This window comes from Acomys minous, assembly GCF_964271855.1.
Source record: "Acomys minous genome assembly, chromosome: 11".
Taxonomy (NCBI): Eukaryota; Metazoa; Chordata; class Mammalia; order Rodentia; family Muridae; genus Acomys; species Acomys minous.
The window spans coordinates 99,853,092-99,873,264 of record NC_140492.1 but is presented as its reverse complement, the minus strand read 5'-3'; the positions used below and the strand labels follow the sequence as shown (position 1 = coordinate 99,873,264).

At 42.3% G+C, this 20,173-nt stretch overlaps 2 protein-coding genes across 6 annotated transcripts in view; one reads left to right on the top strand and one right to left on the bottom strand.

The window, feature by feature from the left end:
- Window positions 1-14,324, bottom strand: part of POLK (DNA polymerase kappa) — a 59,316-nt gene extending 44,992 nt beyond the window's left edge. Inside the window, exon 1 of one of the 3 annotated variants that reach the window (XM_084802709.1) lies at window positions 14,030-14,324. The gene's annotated coding sequence lies outside the window, so the exon portion shown is untranslated. The remainder of the gene's footprint in view (window positions 1-14,029) is intronic. The other 2 variants (XM_084802710.1, XM_084802708.1) reach the window with 2 other exon arrangements.
- A 125-nt stretch (window positions 14,325-14,449) lies between these two features.
- Window positions 14,450-20,173, top strand: part of CERT1 (ceramide transporter 1) — a 100,760-nt gene continuing 95,036 nt past the window's right edge. Inside the window, exon 1 of one of the 3 annotated variants that reach the window (XM_084802721.1) lies at window positions 14,450-14,971. In XM_084802721.1, the coding sequence (XP_084658847.1) occupies window positions 14,876-14,971 (96 nt within the window). In that variant the 5' untranslated portion in view covers window positions 14,450-14,875. The remainder of the gene's footprint in view (window positions 14,972-20,173) is intronic. The other 2 variants (XM_084802719.1, XM_084802720.1) reach the window with 2 other exon arrangements.

The window sequence follows — 20,173 nt, the reverse complement described above, 5'->3', positions numbered from 1 at the left end:
TTTTCACATTATGTACCCTTCTGCTTTGCCTGATTGACGGTGTCCTTAGCCATACAGAAGCTTTTCACTTTTATACAGTCCTGTTTGTTGTTGGTTTTAGTACCTGTGCTATAAGTATCTTGTTAAGAAATTATTTTCCTGTGTCAATGAGTTCACACTATTCCCCACCTCTATCAGAATCAGGGCCTTATACTGAGCTCCTTGATCCATATGAAAGTTGTTCAGTGCAGGGTGATAAATATCAATCTATTTGCATTCTTCTACACACCACCTAGTTTGACCAGCACCATTTGCTGAAGATCGTTTGTTGTTGTTTCCAGTGTGTACTTCTGGCTTCTTTGTAAACACAAAACAAAAAACCCAGGTGTCCACAGGCATGTGAACTTAGTCTGAGTTTACAATTCCATTGATCAACATGTCTGTTTTTATGACAATAGCATGCTAATCTTTACTGCTATCACCCTATAGTGCTACTTGAGATTGGAGATGGTGCTTACCACAATTTTTATTAATCAGTATTATCTTATTTTAGCTATCTTGTATTTTTTGTTTCCATGTGAAGCTGAAATTGTTTTGTTTTTTTATTTCTGTAAAGCACTGTGTTGGAATTTTGATGGGGATGGTGTTGAATCTGTACATTGCTTTTGGTAAGATGGCCAGTTTCACTATATTAATCCTCCCAATTGAGGAACACGAGAAATCTGTCCATCTTCTGAGATCTACTTTATTTCTTCAATGCTTTCATTTTTTATTATACTTTTACTTGCTTGATTAGAGTTAACCAAAAAAAAAATTTTTTTTATGTAGTTGTGAAAGATATTGTTTCCCTGTTTTCTCAGTTTGACAGAGAAAAATCTACTGATTTTTGCACCCTGCTACTTTACTGGGAGTGCTGATCAGCGGTGGACATTTTCTGATGGAGATTTCAGGGCCTTGTATTATAGAATCATATTATCTGCAAATAAAACCATTGACTTCTTTTTCCAGTTGTATCCCCTGATCTCCTGCAGTTGTCTTATTGTTCTAGCTAAGGCTTCAAGTACTATATCGAGTAAGGATGGAGAGAGCGGACGTCCTTGTCTTGTTCCAGATTTCAGTGCAAATGCTTCAAGTTTGTTTAGGTTGTCACTGGCTGTGGAATTGCTGTAAAATGCCTTTATTATGTGGAGGTATGTGCCTTCTACATCTTTTGCCCCAAGGCTTTTATCCTACAGGGACGATGAAATTCTGTCAAGGACTTTTCTGCATCAAATGATAGGATCATGTGAATTTTGTCTTTTATGTCTGTGTGGTGCATTATGTCTATTGATTTCTGTATCTTTAACCACCCCTGACTCTCTGTGATGAAGCCAACCAAGTTGATCATAGTGGATAATAATTTGGGGTGTTCGTGGATTTGGTTTGCAAATATTAATAATTTTGCACCTGTGTTCATAAGAGATACTGGTTTGTAATTCTCTTTGGTGGGTCTTTGTATAGTTTATGTATTAGGGTAATTGTAGCATCATAAAGATAATTAGGAACTGTTCCCTCCATTTCTATTTTGTAGAATAATTTGAGGAGTATTGGCCTTAATTATACTTTGAAGATCTGATAGAATTCTGTACTGAATCTCTCGGTCCCCGAGCTTTTTGGGCCAGGACACTTTTAATTACTGCTTCTATCTCACCAGGGGTTTATGGGCCTGTTTAAATTTCTTACCTGATCTTAATTAAACTTTGATATGTCATATATGTCAAGAAATTCATCCATTTCTTTTAGGTTTTCCAGTGTAATAGATTACAGATTTTTAGAGTGTGTCATGATTCTCTGGATTTCATCAGTCTGTTGTCCTGCCCCCTTTCCATCTCTTAAGTATATTGATTCGGGTCTTCTCTTTCCATCTGCTAGTTAATTTGGCTAAGGGTTTGTCAATCTTACTGATTTTCTCTAAGAATCAACTGTTCCTTTCAGTGATTCTTTGTACTCTTTTTTGTTTGGTTGTTTCCATTTCAGTGATTTCAGCCCTGTGTTTATTATTTCCTGCCATCTCCTTTTGAGTGTTATTTCTTTTTGTTGTTCTAGAGCTTTTAAGTGTGCAGCTAAGTAACTAATATGAGATTTTTTTTTTCCCGAGACAGGGTTTCTCTGTGTAACCTTAGCTGTCTTGGACTCACTTTGTAGACCCGGCTGGCATCAAACTCACAGAGATCCGCCTTCCTCCATGAGTGCTGGGATCAAAGGCGTGCGCCACCACATTACCACTTTTGGTGGTAATAAGGGTGGAAAAGTCCAACTTTTCAAAAGGAATTCTAAGGAAGAGGTTTTCGGATAGCGGCTTTCCTACAAGGCACACAAGAGCACTTGGACCATATCATGACTACTTGGGATATTGACCAAAGTAATCTGAATGAATTTACCAGCAAACACGAGGAATGTCCTAACCACAGGGAGCAGACAGCGGAAAAGGACAGAGAGAAAGAGCTTTGAAGAGGAAATGGAGCTAGAGTGGGCTCCTGGGGGGGGGGGGGCTTGTTTTCATTACCAAAACACTGGGAAGAATCAAACCTCATATGGAGAAAACCTTAACATATATTAGATTATTATTTTTATGATGCCCATATGTTCAAATATTTCATATATTCATCAACAGATTAAATACCTAGCACAATATTTTAGACTGTAGTTATTCTTTTATAATCTAATTTAAAACATGATGAATTAAGATGATTCTAGATTTAAGTCTTCTAATCAATAATCAAATTATTCATAATCATAAGTTCCCCTTTCATTTTTAATTATTGTAAATTATATTTTAACCTTTAAAGATAAATCACCACCCCAAGACATTAGCAGATTATTTTTCCATGTTTCTCTCAAACTAGTTTACATATTCATAAACGGAACCATATGTCCACAAGTTTCATATAATGGGGATGAAAACACAGATGCAACATTGTTTTAAAAATGCAAAACACTTGGCATTTGGAGTTCATTTTTTTTAAATCTTTGCAAAATAAGACGGGAAAAAAAAAAAGAGACAAGGATGTATCTCAGTAGTATAAGGGCTTGCTTATAACTCGAGATCCCGAGTTTAGTCCCAAGCACTGAAAAGGGAGGGATCAATGAGATTTAGCCCAGATTATTTTTTCATTTATATGTACCATAGAGAAATGACACAAATAATGGAGCCCTGCAGGTTTTAAACTAAGAGTACGTAAACAAAAGAAAACACGTTTTCACCAGAGACAGAAAACTGCTCTTCGGGAAGTGTGGCGTTTGAATGAGACCAGCCCCTAGAGCGCATATATTTGAATGCCAGGTTCTGAGTCTGGTGCTGGATTGTTCAGGAAGAACCAGGTTGTATGGCCCTATTGGAGGAGGTGTGTCACTGGGCTTGGGTTTCGAAATTTCAAAGCTTAGGCCAGACCCGGTCAGTCTGTCTCTCCCCACACCACTTCTCAGCCTGAAGCCTGCAGATCAGATGTGAGTCCTCAGCTACCGTCCCAGCCAGCAGTGCCGTGCCTGCCTGCCTGCCCGCTGCCATCCTTCCCGCCCTAATGAGCACTGGCTAGTCTTCTGAAACTGCAAGCAAGCACCCATCAAATGCTTTCTTTTATAGGCCGCCTTGGTCATGGTGTCTCATCACATCAGTAGGACAGTGACTGTTAATATATTCTCATTTTGTGATTTAGGGCTTGGGTCTCACTATGCAGCCCAGACAGCCCTTTTCTTGTGACTCTCTCTGCACCCTGGTGGGATTGCAAATGTACATCTCCAGACCTAAGCCACATAGTCCGACTGTCTTGAGCCTGTATGTTTAGCTGGTTCGAGTGAAAAGGAACGGGACAGAAGCCAGCTAAAACATCCACTCTAACTACTACTCCTACAGAGAGATGACTGGAAGCCATCTTCCTTTCCGGCTCCTTCTCTCATTTCCTAATGTGGCCCAAGCTGTCCTTGAACTTTGGATCCTCCTTCCCGAGTGCTGAGATTACAGGCTTGTATCTCCAGGCCCAGGAAATCTATCTTCTTTACAATAGAATGCGAAAACCCTGAAACACATTAAATCAAGTGTCCATTCAAAAGCCAACTCCCAAGTCCAGTTGATGTATTTGTAATTTCCTAATGAGCTGCGTGCTTTGTGAAGGATTCCAGGCACTGTAACAATGAAAATGCTTCACCCAGAAGAAAGCACACGCCAGGAAAACGTGAAACTATGAAAAGCTAAATTTGTGAGCTGTGTACTCGTGCACCCGCACGTGCATGTTTGTGTGTGCAAATGTATACGCATGAGCACGCGGAGGCCAAAGAACCACCCCAGGTATCATTGCGCGCACGCCAACCACCTTTGTGTGTACATGTGTACGTGTTGTTGTGTGCGTACCTGGAGGTCGGATGGCAACCACTCCTCAGGGGCCTTCCAACATTTGCTTTAGAAAGGGTTTCTGGCTGGCTTAGAACTTCAGCCAAGTAGGCTAGACTAATTGGGTACCAAGCTTCCTTCCAGGAATTCCATCCCGTTGTCACTGGATTCAGGCACACACCACGGGGCCTGCCTGTTCACAGGTTTGGGGTATCTGAACGCAGGTCCTCACGCGTGTAAGGGAAACACTTTTGTGACTTGACTGTCGCCCGAGCCCTGTCTACCTTTCGTTTGAGACAAGGTCTCTCACCAGCCTGGATCTCACCTAGGAGGATAGGATAGCTGGTCAGTGAGCCCCACCGATTTCCTGCTTCCATCTTGCCAATGCTGCTGTTAAAAGTGTACAAAACCTGGCTTTTTTTTTTTTTAAATGAATTCTCAGGGTCAAACGCAGATTTACTGACTGAGCTGAGCTATCTCCCCAGTCAGTAAATTCACATTTTACAGAAGTTCACTATTTCTGAGGATTATTCACTCTAGGGATGTTAGCACAAAGAGGCAGGTGGATGAGTTCTTGGCTACTAGATCATGGCTGCAAAAAATATCTGCCCAGATAAAAGGAATGCTGAGTGGATGGATTCTGTTTTATCTGAGCTATAGGTTAAGGCACACAAACTTAAGAGATGTGTACCTATGTCCTTAGAAGAGGGTAAAAAGAAAGGTTTTCCTGTAGGATGTTTTCTGACACTGTGTTGCTACAATATTTAATTTTACAATGTATAAACTTACTATTCAAATGTAAAATGACAAATGAAGGCCAGGTCACGAGACAGGGTTATATTATTAATGAGAAGCTGAATTTTGTTGCAGTCCATGTTATGGGAGGGGAGAAATTATCTACTAAGTTCAAGATGTTCGTATCCAAACTATTATTTTCTTGTCCCTTTCACTACTCCCTCTCCCAGGCAGCCCTGAAGCTACGTCTGCGTCCTAACCTTGACACTGTTTTTCGGTTCCCTGCGGTTGATTTCTGTTTTCCCATAGTGCTATCAGGGTATGGCAGAGGTGCCAAACTCTGCAACAACATAACCCTTTTCAAATGAAATCTTAGGTACAGCTTCAAACTGTCCCCGTTTTACTAATGTGCAGCTCACCTATAATTTCATATATATATTCTACCACTAACATAACAGAAAACAGACAGACGCCAGTGACCTGCAGTTCTTTTCTCCTTCAAATTCCTTAGACATGTCCGGTGAGATGGTTCAGTGGGTAACAGCACTTGCCACATTAGCCTGAGGACGTGAGGTGGATCGCTGGAAGCCACAGCGGACGGAGAACTAACTGACTTTCAAAACGTGTGCTCTGTATGTCACTGCCTCCCTGTGACAGAGGTCTTTTTTTTTTTTTTTGAATGTTCACGTTTTCTCTGGGGACAGATTCCTAAGCAACTGTGCACAATGCTTTAAGGTGTGAGTACGTACCCTATCCCCTACACCCCCGACAACACCCAGGGAACAGCTCTCCCGGAGGGGCTACTTCACAAAAGTCAACACATAAGCAAGTCCAAGATAGATAATAAAGTCACGTTAAAAATTTAAAGCAACACGGCCAGGCCCTGGTGGCAGACACCTGTAACGGCAACACCTGGGCGATTGAGGCAGAAAGAAGGCAGGCTCAGGTGCCAGCCTGGGCCACACAGTTAGACCCTCAAAAGCAAACCGGCTACGTTGTGGTTGTTTTTAAGCAATATGAACAGTTCAGATCAATAGAACTAGGCATGTCAATATAAGCACATGCTACTACTATTAATAATGATAACAACAAAAATAATCGATGTTAGTAAAAGAACCCATCAATCTAAATGAAGGGTGGATTATTAGATACAAAGGAAAAGCAACGCAAATACTAGCGATGTCTATTTAAAATGTCCATCTCTGTAAGTAGCTCAATACTTCTACCCATTTAGCATCCTAATCTCCCTTAGGAGACAGAACTTTGACATTGATATCTGAAGTAAGGGCATGAAGATTAGATTTGAGAGCGAGGCTAGGCGTCATCACAGGGCCGAGGAAACTGGAGAAAGGACTCAGGAGCTCTTGGAACACTGAAGTGGGGACCAGGATTGAAATGTGAGCTTAGAAGAGGTGAGGGGCTGGGGACACAGCTCCGAGGTATGGCATCTGGCTTGCACACATTAGGCTTGGAGCTCCATTCTCAGCATACAAAGCAATGATGAAAAACAAAAGCAACCAAAACCGCCCAACAGGCATGCTGCCCTTCTTTAGTCATTTGAATCCGATGACAAATAGAGAAGTTACTTAGTAATTCTCATGGCTGCCTATTTTAGTTTTCCCATCAATACTGCCACTGGCAGGTACAGGAGGACCACAAAAAGGGAAACAGGAACCTGCAAATCCTATGAACAGTGATGCACAGAAAAGGGAGAAAAGAGGAGAAAGCTGCTGGGCTGTGAGATCATTTTTATGCAAAGATTAGCGACCATAAATTGGTCAAACATCAATTATACAATGCAACTTTCTTTCTTTCTTTCTTTCTTTCTTTCTTTCTTTCTTTCTTTCTTTCTTTCTTTCTTCCCTTTGTTGTTGTTGTTGCTGTGGTGTTTTCAAGACAGGGTTTCTCTGTGTAGCCTTGGCTGTCCTGGACTTGCTCTGTAGACCAAGTTGGCCTCAAACTCACAGCAAACCCCCTGCCTCTGCCTCTGAGTGCTGGGATTACAGGTGTGTGCCACCACGCTCAGCCATAATGCTTCTTTCAATCAGACAATTTTTATGTTCTGCATTTGCTGTTTTAGGTTACTGAAAAAGTTTGTTTACCACTTAAAAAGCCTTTATTTATTTGTTTGTTTGTTTTGAGACAGGGTCTCTCTGTGTAGCCTTGGCTGTCCTGGACTCCCTTTGTAGACCAGGCTGGCCTCGAACTCACAGCGATCCTCCTGCCTCTGCCTCCGAGTGCTGGGATTAAAGGTGTGCGCCACCACACCCAGCACCTTAAAAGCCTTTATAAATCTTTTAAATTCCACTATAGATTACTAAGCTTGGGTTTCTTACACTGATTATGAACCTAGCTACATATTAAGATCAAAGTCTAACTGGAAATCACTAGTTTGGAAGGCATGCATGTTAAATGAAGCAAAAAATCTTTTTTGTTGTTGTTATTGTCTAATGCAAATAAGATACATGTGTAAGCGATCTCTACAGCATGCCTATGCTCACTTTTAATGTGGGTGTATAAAACTTTTGTGTGTTTACCAAAGCATGTTATTCTTTACAATGTTACTAATGCTAAGGATAAATTACATGCAACATTGAAAGACCTTTATATTTTTGAAATTACAGTTTCCATAATTAGAAATGTAGGTAGATAGATTCAGTATATTTTATATGAATGAACATTAACGTGGATACATTTATACATAAGTTGTGCGTATAACAGCACAACTGGGATATGTGCATAGTGAAGAAAAACAATTGTAGCAATAATGCTATTAAGCAATTGCTCAAATTCATATACAAAGTCATAGATATTATTACAGATTAAGCCATTAGGATGAATACCCAAGGCCATCAGTTACTGGGAACCTAAGGTGGATCATCACAATAACACAATAAAACAGATTCTTTCTTCTCTCTCTCTCTCTCTCTCTCTCTCTCTCTCTCTCTCTCTCTCTCTCTCTCTTTTCTCCCAATACAGAGTTTCTCTGTGTAACCCTGGCTGTCCTGGACTCAGTTTGTAGACCAGGCTGGCCTCTGCCAGAGATCTGCCTGCCTCTGCCTCCTGAGTGATGGGATTACAGGCGTGCACCTGCACATCCGGCCCAGTTTCATGTTTTTTAATGGGCCTGAGAGGAACACTTGCAGACGCTACAATGACCTGTTAATCAAAATAGATTTTTTAAAAATGCAAAATAGTACAGGTCAGAGAAACTTGGAGCAGGAGTTTTGTAAATCTTAAATGTTTCTGAACTTCATGTTGGGTGTCGTAGCTCACATTGTCAGAGGCAGGAAGATCTCTGCAAATGGGAGGCCAAATAGTGGAACGGTCTCAAAAAATTTATTTTTTCCAGAATTTTATCTATAGGTCATACTGAAGAAGCCAGAGACCCATAAGTTTATAGTACAGTGATTCCAATTCTACTGTATGGTAGAGTAAGACCAGGAAACATGATTTATCTCTCTCCTTAAAAATGCCAAATGAGCCAGGTAGAGGTGGCACGAGCCTTTAATCCCAGCACTCAGGATTACATAGAGGCACATGGATCTCTGATCTCCATGAGTATGAGGGCCAGACTGCTCTACAAAGCAAGTTCCAGGACAGCCATGGCTACACAAAGAAACTCTGTCTCGAAAAGCCACAAAAAGAAAAGGAATCCAACTGAACCCTGTTTTAACTAGGACAGTTGAGGGCAGATGGCCTTGAGAACCGGAGAGCCAGTGTGAAGATTAGGTAAGAGGATTAAAGAACAGGCTTTATTACCCCCATCAGGTAATAGGAGAAAGATTTCTAAAACACGGCTTTAACAATTGTACCCACCAATGCATCTTTTAAGTCTAGTTTTCTGTTATAATCTCCTTGAGAACAGGGACTCCCATTCCTGTCCACTTAAAAAAACAACTTTACTATATTCAAATTCCCATAGCAGTCAATATAATACGTTGTGTGTGTATGCTTCTTAAATTATAGAAACCAGTTATACATTCATTAAATTTGATACCTCTTATGTGCTTAACACTGCTATTGGTATTAGAATTATTTTTTAAAAAGAGTTGAAAACAGTTAAAAATTAGTCCAACAACAGAACTCAAATTCTAGTGGAAGAATGTAATGTATGCTGTCTAACGTACACATTTAAGTCTTTATCACAGGCTAGTATGTTTTTTAGAAAGGATAATAAATATCTGGCTGGGCTATATCAATGGGCTTTTATATATGTTAAGTTATGTTTTCCCTTGGAACTTCCCCTCCATACTGGTAAAACAGATTATATTGAAAGTAATTTGCACTAGATATGTTGCTGATTGCTTCTAGTCAAAGTTCCACTACCATCACACACACACACACACACACACACACACACACACACACACACACACACCAGCTTTAAATACCATATCCTTGGGAAAAACAGATTATAGCATTGGCTGGACAACTGTCTAGTTCCCTTTGCAAGCTGAGAATTGAAAGAGAATGAGACCACAAAAACTTACAGATAAAAGACACCATGAGGCTCTAGAGGTGGATAGAAAGGTCCTTCTTCCTTCCTTCCTTCCTTCCTTCTTTCCTTCCTTCCTTCCTTCCTTCCTTTCTTTCTCTGTGTAGTCTTGGCTATCCTGGACTCGCTTCATGGACCAGGCTGGCCTTGAACTCAGCGAGATCTACCTGCCTCTGCCTCCCAAAGAGCTGGGATTACAGGCATGCACCACTAAGCTTCCAAAACACACAATCCTGAGATTCTGAAATAATCTTTCTCATATTGGAAATAACTTAAATGTATTTCTGCCTAGTCGAGTCAAAACAGCCTTGGCAAGAAAAGCAATTATAGTACCCAACTGGTCAAACATACTAAATTGTTTAATTTCTGTCCCCTACGTGGCTTACTCTGAAGTCATAGCTGTCCACCAGGACATCCTTGTTTTGGTAACACTCTGCTGACGTCACTGCTGGAAACCCTTTGGCGTGAAGCAAGGAGAGATGACTCAGACACACTACAATGGAGTGGCATCTAACACAAGCTCTAAGAAGGACAATCTGACAATATTTCACTGTAAATTAAGAATCCAAGTGGGAGAGCCGGGCGTGGTGGTGTACACCTTTAATCCCAGCACTCTGGAGGCAGAAGCAGGTGGATCGCTGTGAGTTCGAGGCCAGCCTGGTCTACAAAGTGAGTTCAGGATTCACGGTCCTGTGTAGCCAAGGCTACACAGAGAGACCCTGTCTTGAAAAACAAAAAAACAAAACAAAACAAAACAAAATCCAAGTAGGACAGTTTTGGAAATATATCTCCCCCAAAGAGATCAGAGAAGTTTGTGTGTGTGCGCACACACACACACACACACCCCAAAGGGGGAAAAAAAACCCAAACCCACCAAAACATCAAAAATCTAGAAAGAAAACAGATTTTTTTTTCTTTTTACACTTCAGTATTTCTAAATGGGGGTGTGTGCTATAATCCTTGTTGGCAGACAGCAGCTGCCATCTAGTTGTCACGACTTATGCATCGTAACACGAAGAACCGGGAGATGGGCGTGGTTGCTCACACTCGTAATCCCAGTGTTTGGGAGACTGAGGCCGGAGGACTGGCAACACACCTAGGCCAGCTGGGGCTATTAAGTAAAGCGCTGTCTCACAAGCCAAAAACTCAACCAACCAGCCAACCACAAAAAAACACAAAAAAACACAAAACAAAAAAACAAACAAACCAAGAAAGCCCTACAAAATAAAAGCATGCACATCAACAGGTGGGGAGACACATGCTGCAACTGTCACATCTCTCAGTTGTGAAGAAGCAAATGTAGAGGAAGAAGAACACCAATGACCTCCAGTTGAAAGTTAGTTTACAAGACCGAGCGTGAGGAGGTGCTAGGACACTCTAATACAGACACACACTCACACTCATAACCATGGAGATATTGGGGGGGGGAGTTTATATAAAATGATACAGAAGAAAACTTGACTGACTGGTACCAGCACCACCAAGATAGCTAATCCAGTCATGAGAACAGGGTTACCAACACAGCGGTATTAGCTATCTTCTTACCACGTTACGTTTAGTTCGTCTCGTCTTTACATTTGGTTGGTTGGTTTTGTGAGACATGGTCTTCTATGTAGTCTGGGCTTAGCCTCTGACTCACAACGCCCCACCCTCCGGACAGCTCCTTGAGTAGCTGGATGAGAGGGCTGCAACACCACGCATCTTTGTTTGCAGACCACCACTATTCGTAAGATTACCATCTCCATTTCACATATTAGCATCTTTATTTTGAAATTTGAAAAATCATGGCTCTTATAAAATCCTTCAGTTTTTACCTAGTCACAGTATTTTAAAGGGAGAACATTTGTAATAAAGAACAGTTAAATTTCTGGGTTAGCTAAGAAGGTATTACATAACTCAAAAGGCATCTTTATCATGATTGTTGTAGGAATATGGAACACACAGGCTTTGTAATGGACTGAACTGGGTTCCCCAACAGACATCTTGGAAGTGTCCAGCATCCCTCTATCCACTGATGAGTTAAATGGCAAAGACGCCACCCAACGGCTCTGGGATTATAGGCGTGCACTACCTTGCCTGGCTTTTACATGGATGTTAGTGATCTGAATTCAGGTCCTCGTGCTTGAGTGACAGGAGCTTCCCTGACTGAGCCACCTTCCCAGAGCCAAATCCTGCCACAGTTTCTCAATCAATTCAACAAGCTACTCTCACATTCATTTGGAAGACAGAAAACATCCAAATGAGAAAGAACACCAGGAAAACTTCTTTACTGTATATACAAAAGCTAACAGTAACTAATTCCGAGCAGTATTGGTATAGATATAAATATATCAAAGGAAAGGAATGAAGTGCTGTACATGGGGTTTGTATATATCATAAAGGTAGCATATCTGTGTAAGAATAAGAATAGACTGCTCAGGCTTGGTGGTGGCGCAGGCCTTTAGTCCCAGCACTCAGAAGGCAGAGGCAGGTGGATCTCTGTGAGTCAGAGGCCAGCTGGTCTACAAAGCAAGTTCCAGGACAGCCTGGGCTACAATGAAAAATGCTGTCTTAAACACACACACACACACACACACACACACACACACACACACACACACACCCCCAAACCCCAAAGAGAAGACTTCAATAACATGCTGGGCCCAAATGCCCATTTGAAAACAACAACAACAACAACAAAACTAACAACTAATTTCCTACCTCGTTCCATATTTTAAAATAAGTCCCATGGTATAGAGGTCTAAGAATAAGGCTAATGACCATAAAGAACCCTACATAAGGAGTGTTTTCTACAGAAGGCCCTATGTAAGACAGACAACTGGGGGCCTGGAGAGATGGCTCATTGCTTGCAGGGCACTGACTGCTCTTCCAGAAGACCCAGGTTCAATTCTCAGCACCCACATGGCAGCTCACAACTGTCAATTACTCCAAGATCTGACACCCTCACACAGATGTACATGCAAGCGAAGCATCAATGAATAAAGAAAGAAACTTAAAAAAAAAAAAGACAGACAATTGGAAGCTATCATTTTTTATTATGAAATAAAGAAAGCTCATTTTTGCATTGATATTTCTTTCCACTAACAGCAATAATCCAAACCATAATTTCTAATGTAGTGATCTAATCATTATGCAAACACCTTCCTGGACTTAAAATATTTTAGTCTTTTAGTACAATAGACAGATGTAGCAAGGCAATTTCTCATACATTAACACTAAATATAATGAAGTAATTTTCAGCTGAGCAAGTGGGAACTTGGTGTTGGTGGTCACAATGATTCACTTAAAAATGAGACATAAAATAAATTGAAGGTTCTATTTAAAAAGTAAACATAACACTGTTTCTGTGATTCTACATTGCATTGCGAAGTGAATTTCTCAATATTCACAACTATTTTTAAGAGCACTGACTTTGTAATTACCAAAGTGCCTGAATCTCCTTCAATCTCTCTCCTTCTCTAAGAGCTTTATCTCGTATGGATTTATTCATTTGAATGTCTTTCAGTTATGTGTTGTCATGATTTTACAATGGAAAATCATTTGCAACTGACCTACGGCAGATGAGAATCTATTGCATTTAATGTCAATCTACAGAAATCAAAGATATTATAAGCAGTTCCCTGTGCTACTTCTTATCAATATGCAGAGTGTAGGTCTCTTTTACTGCTCTCAGAGGTTGTTGTTGGGTTTTCTTTCTTTCTTCTTCTTCTTCTTCTTTTTGTTTTTTTGTTTTTGTTTTTGTTTTTGTGGTGGTGGTGGTGTTTTTGTTTGTTTCCTAGTCATTGGGCCTTAAGAGCCCCTAAATTTCCTCCTTCCCATCTGGATAGCAAGCAGAAATTCATTCTACAGTTTAATAAGGAATTTCAAAGTTGGAAGCTCTCAGGAATTTGATAGCCACCTATTGCCTAATTCCATATTATTCAACAAAACTTGCGTTTTGATCTTTATGATAGAAAGTTTCTATCCAACCTTTCCTGTCTTTCGGGGAGGAAAACGAGATGGTTAATGTGGGTCTCGGGGAGACACAAGTTCAAAACTAAGACAAAACTTCAGGATATAATTTAAACCAACCTATTTCACTTTTTAAAAAGCCTCTTTTAACGTTATTTGTTCTCTGACAACCTCAATGTTACTTTCCATAAAATTGAAATTCTATAAATTTAACAAGGTGAAACGATTATGAAAATAGTCTGAAGGAATTCTTCCTTCAGTAGCAGCAAAACCTCAAGTATCAAGTCTAACTTCTGAAGACACAGACAATAATCCTCCGGGACTAGCAGTGAGGTTTTAGAGAGGAAAAAAAAAATCCCCAGTTTGTAGCTGGAGGGGTCAGACACTCCTAACCTCTAGCCCAGGAGCGAAGCGGCTGAACCCCTATCATTTTTGCCCAGGCAAGTCGCAAAGATGTTCCCGGGCTTTCCGGAAAGCTATGCACAACCCAACATCCTCACCTGAGGGTTCTCACGTCCTGGTTCGCGGGGACCGAGGGCTCGTCATAAACACGCAAGGCAGGATCAGAAGCCCGGCTTGGACGGAAGGGCCACGCAGCTGTCAAAAGAAGCCCACTAACCCTCAGTAGGTTCCCCAAGGCAACCAACCTTCCGCTCACCCAGGAACACACACCAGTTGCCTAGGATTGAGACTACAACTCCCAGGAGGCGGCGCGGCGAGCCGAGCGGCCACTTTCCCAGAATGCAGCGCAGCGGCCTCCCTGCTCAGCTCTCTCCCTTCCCCGCCCCGCCTCCTTCCCTACCCGTCGTCACCCGGGAGGGCCGGAGGTAGGGTGCGTCGTGAGCCGCCGGGAGGGGCCCGGGGCGGGGTGGAGGGAGGATGGGAGGACGGAGGGGAGGGAGAGCGAGGGGAGGGAGGGTAAATAGTGGGCCCGGCAGGAAGATGGCGGCCGTAGCGGAGGTGTGAGTGGACCTGGGTCTCTGCCGTTGGCTTGGCTCTTTCCAGTCTCCCTCCTCCCCCTCCTCCCTCCCTGACTGAGGTTGGCATCTACGGGGCCGAGTTGAGGTGGCGGCGCCGGGCGCAGCGCAGGGGTCACGGCCGCGGCGGCTGACGGCTGGAAGGGCAGGCTTTCTTCGCCGCTCGTCCTCCTTCCCCGGTCCGCTCGGTGTCAGGCGCGGCGGCGGCGGCGCAGCGAGCGCGCTTCGTCCCTCTTCCTGTTCCCGCACGCCCCGGGGCGGGCACTCTTGGCCGTGCCGTCCCCCGAACCTTCACCCCAGGGACTGGGCGCCTGCCCTGGCGCAGCTCGCGGAGCGGGGGCCGGTCTCCTGCTCGCCCCTCGCGCCTCCATGTCGGATAACCAGAGCTGGAACTCGTCGGGCTCGGAGGAGGATCCGGAGACCGAGTCCGGGCCGCCTGTGGAGCGGTGCGGGGTCCTCAGCAAGGTGAGCGGAGCTTCGCGGGGCCGGGGGTTGGGGGGGCCCGAGGAGCTGCTGCCGGGACTCACCTGCCGCGCGAGGCGAGGGGACCCTCTCGGGACCTGGGGTGGGGCTGGACCGGAGGCACTGGCTGTCCCGGGGCGGGGGCTGCGGAATGTGCTAGGGTGCGGGGCCGAGAGATCGTCCTGGAATGAGTGACTGACCCGGGGTGGGATAGGAGGTGTTTGGGACTGTCGTTCCCTTAAGCTCCCCCCCCCCCGCACCCCCCAATCCCAGGATCTTGTCAGCTTTGGCCGAGGACCTTGGAAAGCCTATATTAAATCTGCGATGCAGTTTGGAAGGCAAGGTGCATCTGGTAACTTGGAACCCAAGACGTCAGCTGTCTGGGGTGTAGGAATCTGGGTTGGGCAGCCGCGGTGTCTGAAGTACTGAACGCGAGGGCGGTTCAATCGACCTTTCAAACAATATTGTTTTGGAGGTCCCCACCAGAATGGGTTGGGGCGGGGCGGGAGGTGGGTGTTCAGCTCCGTCGGGTGTAATTTAGGCAAACCAGTTGACTGGGTTTGGCCTTGAAATCCGAGATAGTAAACTTTTGAGGTGTGAGTGATCTTTCCTGTAGAAAGTGTGTAGCACTTTTGTACTTTACCCCTCCTTGCCCACAGTTTAGAAAAGAGCTATTGAGTTGGCACGCTCTGGATAAGAAATATTAATAGTAAGTTGGAACGTGTCAGAGTGAAGACCAAATCTTTAGTCCAGGAAAATGAGTATTATTTACTATTACGGTATTTGTGCAGTAAAGAAAGACATTTCTGGTTTTTGACCCCCTCTACAAATAAAAGCGCCTTTTCAAAACTTTTTTTTTTTTTTAGCCTAGATAGCATTTATAGGGCTGGAAATGAGTGATCTTTGTTAATAGTTCACAGTGTGTTATATTTTACGTGTTTGTTGTGGGAAGACTCAGCCTTTTTGACTTCCCTGTCCTTTCCTGTTAAACTTTAAAGAAATGCTTAGAGCTAGCAGTTAAGTTTCCAGAGGGAGAGTGGGGGCTGGTCCTTTAACAAACTGGTCATAAGATACCAAGTCATGTGCTATTGGCCATTAAGAAATCGCTCTGCTTCCAGTGTTCTTGAACATCATTTCTGGAATTGTTTGAGATTTAGGTTATTACAGTGCCTTTATCTGAAGAGAAGAGGCCTATGATGGACTTATGTATGTCAGATGCAAGGCTCTTCCAAGTGTTAACATTTATTTACATAGTAGAAAATTATATTGTATTTGATGCTGTGATTATTCATAAAATTTTAATGTAATGCTTTCAGCGAAGTGAAGCTCCCCAGTGTTTATATAAATTTAATGCATCTTTATAATTTAAGAATCTGTGTAATTGTGTAATAAGTTTGCATTGTCAAATGGTTATGAAATTGGATCTTTGTCTCTCCTGATTTTAATAGTTTCTTTACTTTGTCAATAGATGAGAAGCAGACTGCCATATTAGTGTTTTGTTAAAGTATTTTATGAAACAAGCCATACTTTTGTTTGTTTGAGACAGGGTTTCTCTGCGTAGCCCTGGCTGTCCTGAAACTCACTCTGTAGACCAGGCTGGCCTTAAACTCAAAAAGTTCCACCTGCCTCAGCCTCCTAATACTGGGACTAAAAGTGTGCACCATCACTGCCCAGTTTACTTTTGACAACGATTTCCTCTTCCTCCTCCTCCTCCTCCTCTTCCTCCTTCTCCTTCTCTTCTTCTTCTGTTTCTTCTTCTTCTTCCTCCATGTGTCTGTTTTGTTTTTTGAGACAGGGTTTCTCTGTGTAGCCTTGGCTGTCCTAGACTCACTTTGTAGACCAGGCTGGCTCTGAACTCACAGAGATCTGCCTGTCTTTACCTCGCCAAGTGCTGGGATTACAAGTGTGTGCCACCGTACCTGGCTTACTTGACTTCTTGATCATCACTTTTTGGAATTTGAGAGATTAGACTGACTGATGAAAAAATGTCATATGCTGTGTGATCTACTGTATACAAAGTAGTGTGTGAGTGTGATGTGAATGTGAACCTGGGAGGCAGGCAGAGTTAGAGTTGTATACTCACGTCCTCACACTTAGGGTGCTCAAACAAGAGGCTTGCAAGTTCCAGGCCAACCAACCTGTCTATGTAGTAAGGTCCTGTCTCCCAAAATCATTGTTTAAGGACTGTCTTTGGCATTTAAATGTGTAGAAATATATTGACTGTGTCCATGAAAGGGAGTTGTTTTAATTTTGACTTTTCTGTATATATACAATCAATAGGAGTAAAGCTTTTATTAACAGCTATATAGAAAAACTTCCTGAAATATAAGAATTTATGGTTATATAGCCCAGTGTAGTGGTGCACACCTTTAATCCTATCACTTGGGAGGCAAAGGCAGGTGGATATCTCCGGGTTTGAGTCCAGCCTGCTCTACATAGTGGGTTCCAGGACAGACAGAGCTACATAGGGAGACCCTGTCTTTAAACAAACAAACAAAATATGGTTATATATGTTTTATGGAAACATTTGTTTTTGTATGTGTATATGTTTACATATGCACATGTGTATACCTGCCCTGGAGGCTACCGATCTAAATTGAGTGTCTTTCTCAATCCTCCACCCTGTGTTTTGAGACCAGGTCTCTCACCAAACCTAGAGCTTTCAACTTAGCTGGACTCCTTGGTTAGCAAGCCACAGAGATTCTCCTGACTTCACTTCCGCAGCCCTGGGATTATAGGCATACCACTACTGTGCCTGGTATCCTTGCTTGGATGCCAGGGAGCAAACGCAAGTCTTGAATACCAAGTGCTTCACAGTCTGAGCCATATGGCTAGTTTCTGTTTTGTAGAAGGTGCTTTGCTTAGTTTTGGACATTACTAGAGAGCAAATCTAGTGTCATCATGCACACTAGTAAGTGTTCTACTATACTATGACTACAGTCCCATCACAGGAACTTTATCCTGAATACATACATTTCACACCATGGATGATGCATGTTTTTAAGCTTAAAGTATATGTCATTTGTAATTTGAACCCTCTGTAATTTACATGATAGTTTAAGCAAGAGTTAGTTTTCAACATTTCCCCCATATGTTAAATTATATAGATAAGTCCCAATATTAATCTATTTTCTTTCTTGTTTTATAAAATAAGATGGGTTTAGAAATGAGGGGATTGTAATTTGTATCAGAAATATGCCATTACATATGCCAGGCATGGTGGCAAACACCTTTAATTCGAGCATTCTGGAGAACAGGCAGGTCTTTGTAAGTTTGAGGCCAGCCTGGTCTACAAAGTAAATCCAGGATAGCTAGGGCTCTGTTATACAGAGAAAGGCAGTCCAAAAGTTTTTTTTCCTTCTATATGATAATCATAAATACCTATAAGACATAGTTTAATCATATCTGTTCCAGAAATACTAGCTAAGTAGTAATTCTATGTAGTTATGACAAATAAGATGGACCATGATTGAGGAAAGTTTATACCTTAGCACTTGAGAGCAACTAAGCCAGATAAATGAGACCTTAGCCAACTTTCCTGAGTCTCTCCATGCTTACATTACATCGCCATGCACATGTTGACTGCTTGCTGACTGGTTTGCGTGAGACAAGATCTTACTCTGTAGCTCTGGCTGACCTAGAACAAGCTGGCCTCAAACTCACAGAGATTAACCCTGCCTCTTACCTTCCAAATGCTAAGGTATGGGCCACCACTTCCGCTTCTTTCTTTTAAGATAGAGGTTTGCTGTGTAGGCCACACTGGCCTCTAACCTAGACCACCTTCCAGAGCTTCAAGATGAGAGGACTGTAGGCACTTGAACTCCATCCCAAATGCTGTGCTGTCCTTCCCATAAAGCCGTTTATTATGTAAATATTCAATATTGCTTTGCATTGAATTGGTATCATTTTGTGTGGAACTTGGTCCGGACTCTTATTTTTTTGTTGTTGTAGAATTTATGATTGCCAAACTTAGAAACAGGAAGGAGTCTTTGATTTTTCTATAATATCTAACATGCAATCTGTGTTAAATAGGTGAATGGAAACAAATATGAGGTGGGAAAAAAGGCAAACCCATGCTTTCCTGGTGTAATAATAGCAAATAACATTTATTGAGTCCTAAAGTTTATACCATCTGTTGCTTCTGCTATAAGAAAATAATACATACTATAAACAGACACTAGAGTTCCTCTTTTCACTTTAGAAAGGTTCTAGAGAGAGATGTTGATAGGTTAGCTTCCTTATCTTTGTGTTATTACGCCTCAAACTGAGTTAATAGGACAATCCAGTGTTCTAAACTTTTCTTATGTAATCTTAACTCTTTTGGTTTTGGTTTTGTTTGATTTGGTTTTTCAAAACAGGGTTTCTCTGTGTAGCCTTGGCTGTCCTGGACTCACTTTGTAGACTCAAAAGAGAAAGAGTTGATTGACAAAGAAACACACAGAGGGCAGCATAGCCACAATTACTGGCTAATAAAGGATAGTAGTGGGCAGCAAGGTAGGACTAGTCTGTGGAGGTTCTTACATGCTAGTTTGGCCCATTAATGTGATAGAGAAGAGGAAATTGTCCATCTAAGTTTCAAGGCTGGAGTCTCAAGTAAACAAGTATGTTTAATAGTATAATAAGATTATTCTTAAAAAATAGAGGTTAAAAGGAGTAAAGTTACTAAGACTTCTCAACAATCTAGGAAGCTGAACATGTTTTTGGAATCATTGAAAACTGAGAAGACAGGGCAAATTTAAGGGCTGATATCAAGGAAAGATTAGTAAGAGCTGGTGATAAACTATGAGGAAGGAACAGTCAGGACTGGGTGTCCTGCTTAACTGTGTTAGTTGGTTTCATTATTTTTTCAGCCATTCAAACAACACGTGAAGAAACAGAAGTTAAGTACCTGTCTAGTCCCTCAGCACAGGCACCAAAATTAGGTGTGTGCAGTCCTGTACCTCCTGTGGTGCTCACGTATCCGGGGGCCCAGCCAGCCTTTGTGTTCGTGACTGCAGGAGTAGTAAGACAACCAAGAAAACAGGAGCATAGGGAGGAGATGCACCTGACAGAAGGATGCGATTTCAGTTGTCACGTGGGTCACGTGGGTACCCAAGTGTTGGTTTAATCGCAAGCTGTTAGAAACAAGGAAGTAAGCCCAGATGCCCATTAGAAAAAAGGGAGTTAAATTGTCAGCATGGGTGAGTTCTCAGAGTCAGCTTATTA